This window comes from Sprattus sprattus (genome assembly GCF_963457725.1).
Source record: "Sprattus sprattus genome assembly, chromosome: 6".
In the NCBI taxonomy this organism is placed as follows: Eukaryota; Metazoa; Chordata; class Actinopteri; order Clupeiformes; family Clupeidae; genus Sprattus; species Sprattus sprattus.
In genome coordinates, this window is record NC_137925.1 from 12233889 (window position 1) to 12251128 (window position 17240).

A 17240-nucleotide genomic window follows, 5' to 3' on the forward strand; every position below is an offset into this window, starting at 1 on the left:
CCACACACACACACACACACACACACACACACACACAGACACGTATGCACAGTGAACACATACAGCACATAACACTTGTTATTCCTGTCTACAAAACCTCCCTGTTTTATTTCCTTGTGTGAGAAATGGTTGGGTTTGGATGTGTAAGCCCATGGCGGATAGCTGCTGATGACTGTGTGTCTCCCGATGCTGCAGGTGTGAAATCACTTCCCGGGAGTACTGTGACTTCATGGATGGCTTCTTCCACGAGGAGGCCACCCTCTGCTCCCAAGTAAGCTCCAGACCCCCCTCACAAGCCTTAATCAGTCCCTAAGGGAGCACATCCAGTAAAACATTCAGGGCACGTCGACATCGAGTGGCATGTGAAGTTACACAATTTAGAGATCTCAGAGACTCTTCCTTCATTACTGATTCCTCATTCAGCGGACAGACGTCTCGAGGTCTTAGGTTTCAACTTCAAACATCTCACCTCCAACTGTTGATTTGAGAGCAGGACTGGGGAGTAACTAGTTACATGTAGCGGCGTTACATCATTAAATTACAAAATAAATGTAATTCGGGGTGAGCTGTGGCGCAAGCAGCATCCCCGACCAGGTATGGGTCTGAGCACCCACGGAGACCCGGGTTCGAATCCGGCCCCGTTGGTCATTTCCCGTTCCCACTCCCCATCTCTCTCTCCAGCTCATTTCCTGTTTCCCTTCACTATCCTGTCTGAATCTTTAAAAAATAACAAATAAATAAATGTAGTTGTAATTAATTTACACTGAGAAAACAAATGTCATTAAATTACAGTTACTAATCAAAATTGTGATTACAAACAGGTAACATCCGAATACATTATTGTCGTAAAAAGCTTTAAAGCTTATATGTAGAAACATACATTTTGTTGCTTTGCATCTTTGCATCATTTAGACAGGCTCCATTTATTTGGCAGTATGTGCTCACATTTTGAGTGTTTTTGATTGGTTCTCTTGTTTGAATTTGCACCGCCTCTCATCTGCCAGTCAACAAAAGAAATCCAAACTAATCAGATGTAATAAGTTGACTTATTACATTTTTAACAGTGTAACTAGTAATCTGTAATTTATTACATTTCAAAATTAACCTTTCCAATCCTGTTTGAGAGTGGCAGAGAAATCTGATACTTTCTGAGCGGGAGATTAAGTTGTTTGTAATCGCCATGAAGGTGCCATTCTAATTCCATCGGAGTTGGCAAAATCCCTATTCGTCTGAGAGGGCACACAATCCCAATTCGTCTGAGAGGGCACATAATCCCTACCGCGCGGCAGTTAATCTGACGGGGCAAAGTATGGACTTGATGTTTTCGGAGGATTGTGGACTGACTCATAAGTCATGAGTCTTAACCGCCCTTAAGACCGCTCACCTCTTGGCATCCTTGTCAGTCAATGCAGGTGTTTACACCCGGAGTCACATGGCTTCTGGGATTTGCATGGCGTTGATATTGCGCTGCTTGTAATGACGTTGTTTTGAAGTTGCGTCTCTGTCGTCAGGTGCACTGCATGGATGACGTCTGCGGACTGCTGCCGTTCCTCAACCCTGAGATCCCCGACCAGTTCTATAGGCTGTGGCTCTCCCTCTTCCTGCACGCCGGGTGAGTGGCGGGTCTCCATGGAAACTTGCATCCGTCAGAGCAGAGGGCGCTAGGGAATAAATGGCATCAGCGTAGTCCTAGTCACACACACACACACACACACACACACACACACACACACTTTGGTGTGGAGACAGGGCGTCGGTTAGTGTTGGAAGTGTGTTATTAAGGGACCTGATAGTGTTGCCCTTGTTTCACATGCAATTCAAGAAAAACACTTTGGTCTTTTGGTTGAAGAGAAGAAATCAGACATGTGGTTGACACACTTTTGATATTTAACTAGAGACTCAGTGACCTTGGTTGATGCCCAGTGAGTGTATTGACAGTAGGAATGACAGTGTGCAGCTACATGGTAGAGATTGCAGAGCTAGAGAGAGAAAGAGAGAGAGAGAGAGAGAGCGAGAGAGAGAGAGAGAGATATTGTTATTCTTATTTCTGCCAGCCTGTGCCAGGGAAGGTAAAAACATTATTTTATTTATTTATGTAGTGAAGGAGCGATTGTGAATGAAAGCTGCACATGTTGTTCTTCTAGATAATACGATATGCTAATTAGACAATCTCTGGCCAAAGTAGCGTTCACACAGTACTGATGTTGCTTTTGACAGGTTCCTTAAGCTGTGCGTAATGCTCTTTGCTGAGGTGCCGTGTATTAGGGTCCATCTGACATTAATGCTGTGCAGAGATGAGCTTATTCAGCTCTCTCTGAGATCTGTCTCAAGAGGACTAACACACACACACACACACACACACACACACACACACACACACACACACACACAAGAGGACTAATCACAGGAAAGTGCCCCCTCTCTCGGGAGGCCACACCTGATCTCAGCAGTTTGGTCCGCTTAAGCCGGCACGTGCCAGAGCCACACTCACTCACGAGACATCTCACACACACACACACACACACACACGTACTTGTGCACGTGCCAGAGCCACACTTACTCACAAGACATCTCACACACACACACACACACACACACACGTACTTGTGCACGTGCCAGAGCGACACTCACTCACGAGACATCTCACACACACACACACACACACACACGTACTTGTGCACGTGCCAGAGCGACACTCACTCACGAGACATCTCACACACACACACGTACTTGTGCACGTGCCAGAGCAACACTCACTCACGAGACATCTCAAGCACACACACACACACGTACTTGTGCACACACAGACACACATTCGCGAGACATCTCACGTGCACACACTCACGAGACATCTCACACACACACACACATGTACTTGTGCACGTGCCAGAGCCACACTCACTCACAAGACATCTCAAGCACACACACACACATGTTGTTGTGCACACACAGACACACACTCACGACACGAGACATCTCACGTGCACCACACACACGCGTACTTGTGCACACACAGACACACATTCACGAGACATCTCACGTGCACACACACACATGTACCTTTGCACACACAAACAGACAATCACAAAAAATCTCACACACACACACACACATGTACACACACACACATGACGAACACACACGCACACACACATCACGAACATACACACACATATATCTGCATATACCTGCATTGCCAGGAGATTTGTGATGTGTGACTTGTTTGTTTGTCTGCGATTTCGCCCACAGGATCCTGCACTGCATGGTGTCCGTGTGCTTCCAGATGACCATCCTGAGGGACCTGGAGAAGCTGGCGGGGTGGCTGCGCATATCCATCATCTACATCGTCAGCGGCATCACGGGCAACCTGGCCAGCGCCATCTTCCTCCCCTACAGAGCTGAGGTGTGCTGGGCTTGACATTGCTGACTTCACATGTGCTGTGGCTTGACATGGCTGACTTCACATGTGCTGTGGCTTGACATGGCTGACTTCACATGTGCTGGGCTTGACATGGCTGACTTCACATGTGCTGGGCCTGTTACTGTTAAACTGTCAAGTAGATGATCAGATGGATGATGGATCGAAGGGTCCCCCTACACAGTTCAGCCAGACTTCTCGCAAAATGTCTGAAGTTTTTTTTTTTTGCAATTGTCCCATGGAGTTGACTCACACATGTTGAAGTGCACTAACATGTACACCTTTTTCATAGATAATGTGAATGTACAATTACATATAGGCCTAAACATTTATGCATATATATTTATACACTCTCCATATATATTTTGTAATCATAATCATTTCGTAATGTCAGATGGTAAATGTGGGTTTAAGGATGGATCGGTTCTGTAATATTCATAAAATCATGAATACTTAGTCTTAGCTATAAAGCTGTGAAGCATGTCCTCCAAAAGTAACTACAGTTGCACCTATGATGGTCACACACAGTGTGTGATGGGTTGAATGTGTGGCCTGTATGTTAATTAAATTTAATTCAATTCAATTAAATTCATTTGTAATCAAATTGTCTCAGGCGCTTTACAGGGCCCAGGGCCTGAACCCCCTCAGAGCAAGCATAATGGCGACAGGGGCAAGATAAAACCTCCTTATTAGTAAGGTAGAAACCTTAAACAGATCCGCACATAATGGTGCACAAAGTGCTGAAGCCTTCTCTAAAGCATGAATGGAGCTGGACAGACAAGTGTGGCCGCTCTGATACCTGTTGAGCTTCAGGACACAGTCAGTCTTTTTTGTCTGACCTGTCTTTTTACCCTTGTGTGTGTGTGTGTGTGTGTGTGTGTGTGTGTGTGTGTGTGTGTGTGTGTGTGTGTGTGTGTGTGTGTGTGTGTATGTGTGTGTGTTAGGTGGGACCGGCGGGCTCTCAGTTCGGCATCCTGGCCTGCCTGTTCGTGGAGCTGTTCCAGAGCTGGCAGATCTTGGCCAGCCCGTGGCGCGCCTTCACCAAGCTGCTGTGCGTGGTGCTTTTCCTCTTCGCCTTCGGCCTGCTGCCGTGGATCGACAACTTCGCGCACCTCGGCGGCTTCGTGTCGGGCTTCTTCCTCTCGTTCGCCTTCCTCCCCTACATCAGCTTCGGCCGCATGGACATGTACCGCAAGCGCTGCCAGATCATCGTGTTCCTGGTGGTGTTCGTGGGCCTCTTCGCCGGCCTGGTGGTGCTCTTCTACGTCCGGCCCATCAAGTGCGAGTGGTGCGAGCTGCTCACCTGCATTCCCTTCACGGACAAGTTCTGTGAGAAGTATGACCTCAACGCGCACATCCACTGAAGAGGCACGTGTGCGCCCGGGGGGGAGGGGGGAGACTCCCGGTGGGGAGGGGGGGGGGGGGTCTCACAGAGACAACGTGCCCAGTGGGGACGGGACTGGCCAGCTGAAGTGAGAGAGAGAGAAAGAGAGTCCCCCTCCTCCTCCTCCTCCTCCTCCTCCTCCTCCTCCTCCTCCTCCTCCTCCGACCACCACCACCACCAAAGGGCTCAGTCCTCTCCCGCCTCACCTCTATAAACTCTGACTATATGCTTGTGTGTCTTTTTTTATCAGTCAGGTTTTGAATGCCAGTCTCACTGTCATGAGGACTTTTATTTTTGTTTTATTTTTTTTAAATACCCAAATAATATGCCACTCTTTTTCTCAGTAACTGAGGGGGGTCTCTGTCTGTTAATCATCTGTGAAACAGAAAAAGAAAATCATGAAACCCTGTTCTTATGTTCACAATCAATGTAATGCCTGTTGAAGGAATGAAACAACTTGTATGTCGGAACTATCTCCCTTATATTGTGTTATGGCTGAATGGTTTTCAGAATCACTTATCAAATCTAACTTGCTCACTTGTTCAGGCAACCTCAAAATCCAGGGATGAAACACAACTTACAGTTACAAAACCTTTGGTGCCTTGTTGATAGATGTACCTACTACTGCCATATTTTCTGTTATATTTTGAGCACTCAAATGGTATCCTTTTATTTGTTTATTGCTTCTGAAGAAGTAATGATGGATTGCATTGGGGTCGTGTTTTAGCTACCCACTTACTCACTTGTAACAAAATACAGCTGAATGAAAAACAACTTTGACTCTGTCTGTTTTTACCTGGTCTGTAATATTGCAGTATAGGCTATTTAGCAGTAGTGTATCGGCCTGTATAAGTCCACACTTAAAGCATATAAATTGCTGGCTGAGCACTTGATTGACAAGCTTACTCTTTAGATGTAAATAGCGTTCCAACTTTGCGCTCCACTTCTTGGTTATGGTTTTTTATTTCTCACAATAAAATCCAATCAATAAAGATGTCCATACATCCAAACATGCATCCGAATTCATACGATTTACAGACCTTTGGTGACACAATTAAGCGGTCAATAAGCTATCTGTGCTCTCCCTCCGTCAAGCAACACCTGACACCTGCATGAACTTTCCCACCTATATAGTGTGAGCCCAATTAAGGTAGAGCGCCATTTAGTGTCCCAAACAAGATTAAAACATGAAACTAAATGGCTTCTACAAGTAGCATTGTCTGTTATATACAGTATGTGAATGTGAATGAAGGTAGAATGAGTAAATGTAGTGTTACATCTTTATTAAACACCATAACAAAGCAAATAGAAAGACAAACTTTGACAAGATTAGATGCGGTCAGCAGACATCACAATGTTACTTTGTACTGGTTTTTGTATGAACATGGACTTGAGTGACAAAAGAAAAAGTAAGTCTTTACAAAAGTAAACGATTTGGTCGTTGTGAGGGACCGTGGCGGTCACCCCACGTTTTTGGGATTTGGTCGACTGGACTTGGTGGTGATGTTGGGAAAAACACGGTGCAGGAGATGGTGGCTCTTATAAAAATATTATTTATCTATTTATATATATATATTTATTTACATACAAGGGGACTCTCTTTAGTAACCCGTGAACATATATATACACAAGAAATGAACAAACATAAAACCAAATACAAACAGTACTCACAGTAACTCAATTAACTAGGCACCCTAGGCACCTGCTTGGCCCATTTAGGCCCAATACCGGCACACTCAGGGCACAAGCTAGGCCCCAAACTAGACCCAGAAACTAAGCACGAAACCAAGTACATAAACTAACGGCACAAAACAAGGCAAACCGTGTCCACACAGCTAGACACAGTACACACTTAACCTCACAGCAGGTCAGCACTACCCCTTCAGGCCTCTCTAAAGTTCTCCCCCATGTTAGCATGAGGCACCCTTTAAATAGCCACTTGAGCTAAATTGGGTCAATTTGGACCCAAAACATGGGGGAGCACGGAAACAACCATTGCGGTGGGGGAGTCAAAGCTTCTTAAAGGCCAAAATCCCTTTTTCGTGCTATGGTGAAAAGGGAGGGAATTCACCTTCTCACAGTCATACATTTTGTATTTTAAACACAGGAAATGGGAAGCAACATGTTTCTCAGGACATTGTTAAAGTTTAAAGTCCTCTGGAGTGGCTTCCCAATCACAGTGGAGAGATTTCCCTTATGTACAACTTTATACACACATCACTGAACAACTCTCCCGTCGCCTTCACATTCTGTTTGACATACGCTGTTGATCACCCACATTTCACATCACTGATCAGCCATGAGATATATCAGGGCCTCGTGTGCAACCAGTCCCTTGCTGTGCGTCAGATGCGGTGTGTCTGCGGCCCCCTTGCCGCGTGGAGCGGAGAGGGCTGCCGGCAGTGTTCAAATAGGAGAAGGGGGAGACTGTCGTTCAGACTGAGTGAGTTCCTGAATCATTACGGTCTGCCCGAGCGCAGTACCCTGAGCCAGCCAAGAGGGGGCGCCGTCGTCGTGGCTCTAGCAGCCACTGTTCCGCCGTGCGTAGGCCAGCCCACCCAGCTGGTACTCCATCTCACGGAAGCTGAGGGACCCCACGGAGATGGCCGACTGGCACTTGTCCTTGAAGCCGGCCTTTTGGTAGAAGGGCACCAGGAACTTCTCGCAGATGAGCACGGCCCGGCGCAGGCCTGGCACGCAGCGCAGGTACTGCAGGTAGCGCCACAGCAGCACGGAGCCCTTGCCCTGCTGCCTGCAGTGGCGGTGGACAGACAGCACGTGGATGTGGACACTCGGGCTGCCAGGGACGTGGGTGGTCATGGCCTCCTGGATCGAAGCAAAAGTGGGGGTTGATGAAGAGAGGGGCATACAAAGCTCACAGATGTCTGAGTGTGTGATAGTGTGGCTGGATGAGTGTGTGATAGTGTGGCTGGATGAGTGTGTGATAGTGTGGCTGGATGAGTGTGTGGCTGGATGAGTGTGTGACAGTGTGGCTGGATGAGTGTGTGATAGTGTGGCTGGATGAGTGTGTGATAGTGTAGCTGGATGAGTGTGTGGCTGGATGAGTGTGTGATAGTGTGGCTGGATGAGTGTGTGATAGTGTGGCTGGATGAGTGTGTGATAGTGTGGCTGGATGAGTGTGTGATAGTGTGGCTGGATGAGTGTGTGATAGTGTGGCTGGATGAGTGTGTGATAGTGTGGCTGGATGAGTGTGTGATAGTGTGGCTGGATGAGTGTGGCTGGATGAGTGTGTGATTGTGTGGCTGGATGAGTGTGTGATAGTGTGGCTGGATGATTGTGTGGCTGGATGAGTGTGTGATAGTGTGGCTGGATGAGTGTGTGTCTGGATGAGTGTGTGATAGTGTGGCTGGATGATGTCGTGATTGTGCTCTCACCTTTGCAAGCTTCTCCTTGTCCCAGCCTGATCCGATGATGAAGGCCACCAGCTGTCCCTCCTCGAACCAGCCCAGTGAGAGCTCCGGACACTGGCTCAGGAATGTGAGCACCTCGTCCAGCGTGAGCGGACACTCCCCCGACACGGACACAAACGCTGGGGACAGAGAGGTGGGGCGGACAGGAAGTGCACAGTGAGTCATCCTTCAGATTTCAGCACATAAACACCGCATTACAGACTTGTTTACTGTTTTTGTCTTGTCAATAATCCTGATTAATCTGGTGTCTGGTGGTACACAGACACTATCCCACATTCACTTGCATGTATTAGGCTATAAATAGCACTTTACTTGAATGCATCACAAGGCTGGCATAACTATGTTACAAAGATGCCATGGTGGGTGCCACATAATGTCAATAGGTGTAATTTACAATTAATATTCTTTATGCTATATATACAGTATATATATATATTCTGCTATATTATCCTTAGCAGTAATTACCAGGCTCATAATGTATGAGGCTATGTCAGTCTATGTCAGTCTAACAGTCTATGCCAGCTGTCATATCATAAAACATTAAGCTGTGAATAGTTACAGATGATAGTGAATTGATCCTTTCATATCCACTTGTAATAATGTCATGAAAATGTAAGACAATCTATAGAATCTGCAATCCTCAAGCATAGTACTACTCAAACAGTCTTCCAATCACAGACAGAAATATTCAAATTTAGATGGTTGCATATGTGAAGTCCAACTTTTGCCTACCTTCTCTCTCGATCTCAAACACACTGATGGCATCTTGAGATGTGAGGTTGCGGAACTCGCTGGCGGGCAGGGTGTGCCGCCTCTGTCGCCGGGGACTGCTCACGCCGATGGAAGTCTTCATGAAGAAAGGCTTGAGGGCGGACATGCTTCTCACTTGCTGAGCCATGGCTACGACAGTGGGAGAGAGCTGGATGGAAGGCTGCGGTACCTAATGACGTGTTCCTGTCGCCTCTGTTGTGTTCCTCTTCTTCTATAGACTGGACCTGTCTGCTTTCTCTGTGGTGGCTGCCTCTGAGGACTAGATGGACGTCTCCTAACCCTGACTGGTATGCGCTAGAAGAACATGCACAAGACAACGCTTTGCTCTGTTGGCAAACTCTGTCAGCTGAAGAATCCACTGAGTCTCTTTTGTTTCTATTTCACTCTCCCACCTTTCACTCTCTTTGTCTCTCTCTCTCTCTGTCTTCCTTCACTCTCTGGAACTCTCCTTCTTGTGTGTTTACCTCCTGTCTCTCCCAGTGTCCTTTATTGGCCAGCATGCTGATCTCTTAAGGTGGTCCAGCCCCAAAAGGGATAACAGCATGTGCACGTGGGCCTCTGAAATCTCCAACGTGGTAGGTGACCCCTTCTCTTTCACGGCATGCTAATAATACCCACATTACATTACAAATTCAGACTGCTTACCCACACATGGCTTCTAAGCCTAGGGGCACATAACCAGCCACATGTTTAAGGACACCTCCAATAATTCACTTATATTATTTTATTTTATTATTATTTAAATTACTTTTATTTAATTTCATTTGATTACTTCAGAACCATTTGGAGGAGAATTGATTCATGTAAGTTATACAATGCCCCCAAGTCTTTTAATAGCTCCATTTCCCATTTCAACTCTTGGGTGAAATTAAAATGTACATTTTCTGAAAAACATTTTCAAACTCTTCTCTCACATGCTTTATGGATTTCTCCTGAGTGCCCTTTACAGAAATCTATGCACTAGCAGTGTGTGTGTGTGTGTGTGTGTGTGTGTGTGTGTGTGTGTGTGTGTGTGTGTGTGTGTGTGTGTGTGTGTGTGTGTGCGCGCGCGCACATCTGGGTGTATGAGAGAGAGAGAGTGAGAGACATTTGAGTGGATTTCTCTCTCTGTGATATTTATAGCACAAACAAGTTTAGTCCAGGTGCTAATTAAATGAGGAAGCTGGCTAGCTTCCACTGTCCTTGCCCTGATTAGTCTAGGGGCTGCAGGGGATCACATTTTGTAAATCCATTTGCCCTGGCAAATGGATTTACAAAATGCAATGGAAAACTACAACTTTTGATGATTGTAGCACCAGCCAACTTCAATGACTTATACCTATTCAGATTCACTGACAGCATCATTATCCTACTTGCTTCTGTATTATTTGTTGTCCCTCGACTGTATATTTCAGAACAATTGGAAATGTTTTATTTTTTTCAAGTATGAAGCCAAAAAGCCAGGTGCCATGTGGAGATGCTAGGTGGAGATGAAAGCTTCTGTTGAAATGTATCTGGCCAGAGACTTTGCATTCCATATACTTGGTCATGAACAAGCAACGGAGGCATGGCCATTGGACACAGCATTCATGTTCCAGTGCGTAACATCCTTCACACACACACTCTCAGGGCTCATGTACAAGTCCGTAACATCCTTCACACACACACTCTCAATTCTCCCAAAGACATCCGCTCGGCCTCCCACTCCTCTGACCGCAGGCAAAGCAGAGGGCTTTGGGGTCTTGTGGCAGGGTCATCAGAGGCGTCAGGCAATAAGTCACAGACGAGTGAGTTGGTGGGCCAGCAGTCAGCCTGCCTCGGCGCAGGAGCATCGCTCTCCTTCTTTTTTGAAGGGGGGATGACTTGACCTTTCTTCCGCAGCAAACACCTGCTCTCCTAATCCCCCCAGCTGGCTTGGCCCCGCCCCGGGGGGCTGCTAAGTCTCCCAGGTGCACCCAATCCTTTCAGGGCTGCTGACTACAGGTGGTCTGAGCACACATGGAGCTCAAAAACATGTTTTGATGGGGAGGTCTATTGTTGCACGGGCATCGTGAAGCAGAAACCCCTGGATAGAGTTCCTCTAGACTTTGTCTGAGAATCCTCTTGGTATGCTGTGTGCTCTGTTGTTTCCTTTTGTTGCATTTTGAGTGCTAAATGAGAAAAAAAATGAATACTTACTTATTTAGAAGTGCTTCAATGTATTCATGGTCATGTAGCCTTACTTATTCAACTTCTCCTACAAAATCACATCAAGATATATCAGGGCTATAGGTAGGCTAATGGTCAAGGTATTTAGCAGTGGCTTTCATCCAAAGCGACTTACATAGGCATTCTGCATTGCCCTCATCACTTAGTAGGCAGCTAAGCTAATCACTGTAGTACCAACAAACCACTTTGTGGTTCTAGTGTGATAATTCATTTAATTTATCTTGCAGGTTGTTAAGCATAGTCCTCCACATGTTCTTGGAGGTACTGAGAGTTAAGGCGTATCAATGCTTTATCAAAGCATCATTACCTTCAATAACTCCATCATCAGCACCCAGTGAGTAGTAGCATGCTAACATTAGATCTACTTCTAGATAACTTTTAAAACATCAAAGCAAAATAAGTCAAACAAACAACTTTTATGTACAAATACAATCATTTACGGAGTTTGGTCCGCCATCTTTTTTTTTCAGCGTCGCGATTTGATTGGCTGATGTAAACCTTTGGCGCAAGCAACGCAACTGAATGCAACGGAGCCACAATTCAGTTCGGCAACAGATGACTTTACCGTCAAAGTGAATGGGGATCTGTTAACGTTGACGGATCAACCCATAGCAACGCAACCATGTGAGGCAGGCATTAGTGAATCTGAGCCCTGGGATCTGAGTGCCCGGCTCACCCACTGACCCAGCTGGCAGAGACACGTGCGCTGCCAGCTCAGGATCCAACTGGCTTTAGAGGGTGTCAGCTGGGCGCACACATGTCTTTGTCTGGGGTCTTAACACCTGAGACCCGTAATGGGCCTCTCGGCTGACCTTCCCTGAGGGAAAGAGTGACACGAATCTCAAAGCCCAGCTTTCCTGAGGTTGCTCTACAAGCACTAGCCTACTCACTCACAGTCTTTTAAATACCAGACGCCGCCGGTACAAACACTACTAACAGCCTTTAAAATACCAGCGCATACACGCACTACACACTTACAGCCTTTTAAATACCAGCCCATACAAACACCACTCACTCACAGCCATTTAGATACCAGCCCATACAAGCACTACTCACTCACAGCCTTTTAAATACCAGCGCATACGAGCCCTACACACTTAAAGCCTTTTCAATACCAGCCCATACAAACACTACTCACTCACAGCCTTTTAAATACCAGCCCATACAAGCACTACTCACTCACAGCCTTTTAAATACCAGCGCATACAATGGCCTTGCATGTACTACCAAACCCTGACAGAACTCCTGTGAGACCTCAGCAGCCTCAAGTGTTCTTTGAGTTTGATGTATCTTAATTGTGATATTCAGGTGAAGTGTAGCAAATATGGCAGTTTCATATTTACAGGTACATCATTTGTTGGTGCTAAGCAGAGGTCATGGTTCATCACATTCTCCCTGTGCCCAAGACAATACGGTGTAATTAAACAAGAACTTAACAGATGGTAAGTGGGAAGCAACCATTACATCTGCCGTGTGTAGAAAAAGATTACCACCAGCTAGCAAAAGATTGTTTATGTTGCCATTTGCCAACAAATACAAATACTCCCATACCTCTCCTTAGCATGTTATACTGAAGTTATACAGAAGATTTACCTTTATCACGAGTCTTGTGAGCTACACTGGAGAACACCTTGGATGACCTTTGACCTCTGCTATAGTGTGTAGTGAGGTGACCTCTATAATGTTTATGAGTTATAACATTATCACAACAGTGACGTATGGCATGACCCCCTACAGGCATGCGCAGGTTGGGTGTTCATGCAGAGCAGAGCCCGCGAGTATGGGAACAGTAAGCTTGCCTCCTTCATATCAGTAAACCATCTTTCTATAACACTCGGTCTGTTTATTAAGTCACACACAACGAGAACATCACAACCTCTGTAGATATGGACAGAGACTAAATATGAGGGAAACTGAAATGACATAATATCATGCTTTCTTCAGAGATTGAATATACTTTATGAATATGTTTGAATTAATTAATTAATTAATTAATTAATACTATTTAATATTGACATTGTTAAGGGGAACACTGGAATGCTAAACTATGAGCACAGTCAGTTTTAAAAGTGCTGCATAGAAACACACAATAACAACACCAGAGGGCAAATTATATGCAACATGTTTTGAGTAAAAGTCTTTTTCGGTTCCAATATTAGTGCTCTCCTGCAATGTCACCACTAGAGAGCAGTGTACACCCTCATAAGCCACATAAAAATGTGAGCAGGTGCAGATGCTTTTTACCTAGACGTCTGAACATGAGTACAAGCACAATAAACAATTCAGAGATTTAGTCCTGTTATGTCTGAGTATTTTAAAAATGGCTCCAGCAGGGTTTTAAGCCTTTACCATTGCCAAACTCAGACATGGCCCACAGGACATTGGATGCAGCTTACACTCATGGTCGCCTCTTAGAGATGATCTAGCCTTAAGCTATTGTGTGTTCATTTTTCTACAGCAGATGAAGTCAAGAATTAGTTCTGATGGTGAATTCCTAACTGGATCCTGTTTCCTAAGAATGTTTGTGTGTTTATTATTTATCTGGTAATGCTGTTCATTTCTGCATGATCGTGTCAAATACGACTCCTGAAAAAATGATCCGTTACTGTCCTCTAGAGGTTGTCGGTACCACATGCTACTAGGACTCCTCGACACATCCTACAAGGTCCCCCCTTTCAATTGGAAACTTCTAGAAACCCCTTTCTGCTAGCCTCTGGTTGAGAGTGGCATCCTGCACAGATTCTAAACATTCAGACCAGATCCCTGTATGGCTCAGGGTCCCACAGGTCACAGAGGATGCTCAAGGTGACCCTGGCCTTAGAATTTCAACAGGACTGCTATGGATAAAACACGACCTAAAGGACCTGACATACACAACAGAGACCCACACAGATCTTCATTTATGTAATTTATTTTATTGCATAATAAAGGTGCTAGATTGGGGGGGGGGGGGGGGGGGCTGGGAGGTGTTCTTCTGTATTTTTGTAGGTTTTTAAAGAAAACTGCACTTCTTGTTGTAGAAATGACAGAATGACTGGCGGCCTCTGCATGATAGAGAGGTGGTCCTCTCTGTGGCGTGGACGTTCTAATGAGAGTAAAATCCTGTGGCCCCTCTCTTTCGCAGCTCTCTCAGTATCCACCTGTCTGCAGTGAAACACCACCGCTGACAAACAGGCCAGTTTGTGGGAAACTGTGCCATCTATCTGTTACCATCTACATTTTTACTATCTATCTGTGATAGCACTGGTGGGGAAAGATAAGATATGTGTGAGTGAGTCTTTGTGTGTGTGTGTGTGTGTGTGTGTGTGGTTGAGTGTGTGGGTGTGAGAGTGTGTGTGTATGTGTGTGCGAGTAAGTGTGTGTGAGTGTGGGTTTGCGTGTGTGTGTGTGTGTGTGTGTGTGTGTATGTGTGTGTGAGTGGTTGTGTGTGTGTGTGTGTATGTATGTGTGTGTGAGTGAGTGTGTGTGAGTGTGTGAGTGCGGGTGTGCGTGTAGTTGTGTGAGTGTGTTATGGTTCTCTCCATGTCTTTCTGAGCTTAGGCTTTGAGAGACTCAAAAGGATGTCTCTTACCACACTGACATGGCATGAATATTTAAAGAGCTGCTGCTTTTGTGTGTGAGTGTGTGTATGTGTGTGAGTGTAGGTGTGTGTGTGTGTGTGTGTGTGTGTGTGTGTGTGTGTGTGTGTGTGTGTGTGTGTGTGCATATGTGAGTGTATGTTGTGTGTGTGTGTGTGTGTGTGTGTGTGTGTGTGTGTGTGTGTGTGTGTGTGTGTGTGTGTGTGTGTGTGTGTGTGGCAGTCATCTGTAGAGTGAGAGCCCCTGGGATCTGTGCCGTACACTCCTCCACCACACACACTCAACACCCGTACAGATGTCGGCTAGATAAGCAGCCAGCTGGGACAGGTGAAGCCCCAGCAGACTCAATCTTTTTTAATGAACCCCCTGAGTCTCTCCTGCAAGGAGGCACACTGTTTGCACTCGCATGCTGTCGGTGGTGTGCTACGTGTTCTCTGTGTGTGAGAGACACAGCTCTTGTACTGCTTATAGGATTTTCTCGACTCCTCTGACCCAGTACCCTTGAAAAGCTGTTGTTGAAAAGGAATAGCTAAAACTGCTAGCGGCAAGACTGACAATATTATACACATGCTCGAATATACAGCTATTTCATACAGCTACGTTTTATTTCTGGATAATAGCTGTCCAATTAGACATCAATTAAACTATCCAGGTACTGTTCTGTGACTCAATGATGATTACCTGGTCGTTCTTAGAGGAGTGGTGGGAACCTGTTTGCGGTCATCCATAATAAATAATAAAAGGTCTGACAGGGGACAAATGCTCCGTATCAGTTTACATGACTGCAGTTGAAAGCTCCATCAATTTACCCTGGCCACCTGTATTTTGCTTATCTGATAGATAAGCATGGCAATAGCATTGTAATTCATATAATGTGTTGAATGGGCCCAGTCATCATTCATAAATACTCATGTCCAAAAGCCCGAAGTCAACTGACCACAACCAACTGGTCATTAGCTTCTACAAACAGCTTGAATCCAGACACTTGTGAAGACCAGGACCTAGACGATAAGAACTTCGCAATGCAGATAGTTTGTCAGTTGTGAGTATATAATAATGATAGCACATTTTTACCACAGTCATCATGATACACATACTTCACAAAGAACTGAGGAGTATACCTGACGGGTACCAACGAGACATCTGTTCTTGGGCAGGAAACCTGAGCAAACGCTGACTGCGGTGGGAATGACAGTGATGTAATCCTTTCCCAGTGATAGGAGTGTACAGTTAAGCTGTCCGCCGGGATGACAGATGTCAGGTTTTAGAAAGCAGCCTTTAATTAATTAGTTAAAGTGGTCCTATCCTTAGGTCAGGATATGGGTTCTGCGGTCATTTGTATCCTGTGACAACAACAACAGGAAGAGACCAGGTGAATTTGAAGAGGCTTTTGTGAATTAAAACTTGCCTCTCTTTGTCTATCTTAGAAAACTTCAATAATTATCCCTTCCCAAGATGGAAATGAATAGGAAAGAGTTGTTACATAAGCAATAATCTGGGGTGGGCTGGCCCAACAAAATGGTTACCATATGGCCAATCAAAATTCAGCAGCTAATACATGTTTGTGTGAATTGTCCATCTTAATGGAATTTTGTAGACTTATTATTAATGGCATATAGAAGCTATTTACCCAACCAATCAGCCATAAGATGACGCTACAACAATTACACCATGTTTTCCTCTGTTCCTCTGATATGGTTTGGTCTGTCGTCAAAATTCATTTTTAATTAAAATCCTTACATTTACAAAACCATTCAATCTTTTTCTTGCTTTGGCTCAGTTGGCACATTATGCTTAGAGCCTTTTTTTTTTTTTTTGACAATATTTATTTCCTGTGTGTACAGGCGATCATATTCTATAACTGCTTCACACCACACTTTGCGAATGTGTACAGCCGACACAATTACGAAGTAAGGTTCATTCGATTTTTTGGAAACCTAGGGATCTTTCCTATTTAGTTCTGTTTTGAATTAAAAAAAAATGTTTTTTTGTTTTCTGTTTATTGATTCAAAATATTGGTAGGGTCTGAAATATATGGAGTCAAAATGAGGGAATGGTAAGTAACTGCATATTTCTTTAAAGCTACTATTCACTATGTCTTCACAGAATGATGAAATGTGACTTAATCTTAAATTCAGAGTACTTTTCAAATCTTGGGACTAGAGGCGGTATCTTATATCGGTATCTTATATTTTCCTTCTCTTTTTTTCAGTTGCCACTTTTGACATTTAGCTGTCCATCAGGACATCATTTTTATTACTAGTTTCAGTTCATCCCTGCTTGTTCTCTCACTTTATGGGATACACCTAGTTTTTGACACATTAGAGGATCAACCACTTTGTGATGCATTTCTTTTACTCTTCAAAAAGAAAGAAAGAAAATATGAAAGACAATCCAAAATATCTCTTGGTACATATGCAGTAAAGTTGCAAGTACAGTAACGCTTGTCATGTTTTTGTGCTCTTCCAGCA

The 17240-nt window shown here is 44.8% G+C and overlaps 2 protein-coding genes across 5 annotated transcripts in view; one reads left to right on the forward strand and one right to left on the reverse strand.

Annotated features, from left to right (window-relative positions):
- The window catches only part of rhbdf1a (rhomboid 5 homolog 1a), a 37902-nt gene extending 33108 nt beyond the window's left edge, over nt 1-4794 (forward strand). For all 4 annotated transcript variants that reach the window (XM_080841227.1, XM_080841229.1, XM_080841228.1 and 1 more), the window contains exons 16-19: nt 196-271; nt 1512-1612; nt 3250-3403; nt 4363-4794. In XM_080841227.1, the coding sequence (XP_080697353.1) occupies nt 196-271; nt 1512-1612; nt 3250-3403; nt 4363-4782 (751 nt within the window). In that variant the 3' untranslated portion in view covers nt 4783-4794. The remainder of the gene's footprint in view (nt 1-195; nt 272-1511; nt 1613-3249; nt 3404-4362) is intronic.
- A 2528-nt stretch (nt 4795-7322) lies between these two features.
- On the reverse strand, nt 7323-9131 carry aanat2 (arylalkylamine N-acetyltransferase 2; the record flags this gene model as incomplete). Its single annotated transcript, XM_080840407.1, has 3 exons — nt 7323-7628; nt 8198-8352; nt 8966-9131. The coding sequence occupies 3 exons, from the start codon at nt 9129-9131 to the stop codon at nt 7323-7325; spliced, it is 627 nt and encodes a 208-aa protein (XP_080696533.1).
- Between the last annotated feature and the right edge of the window lie 8109 nt (nt 9132-17240).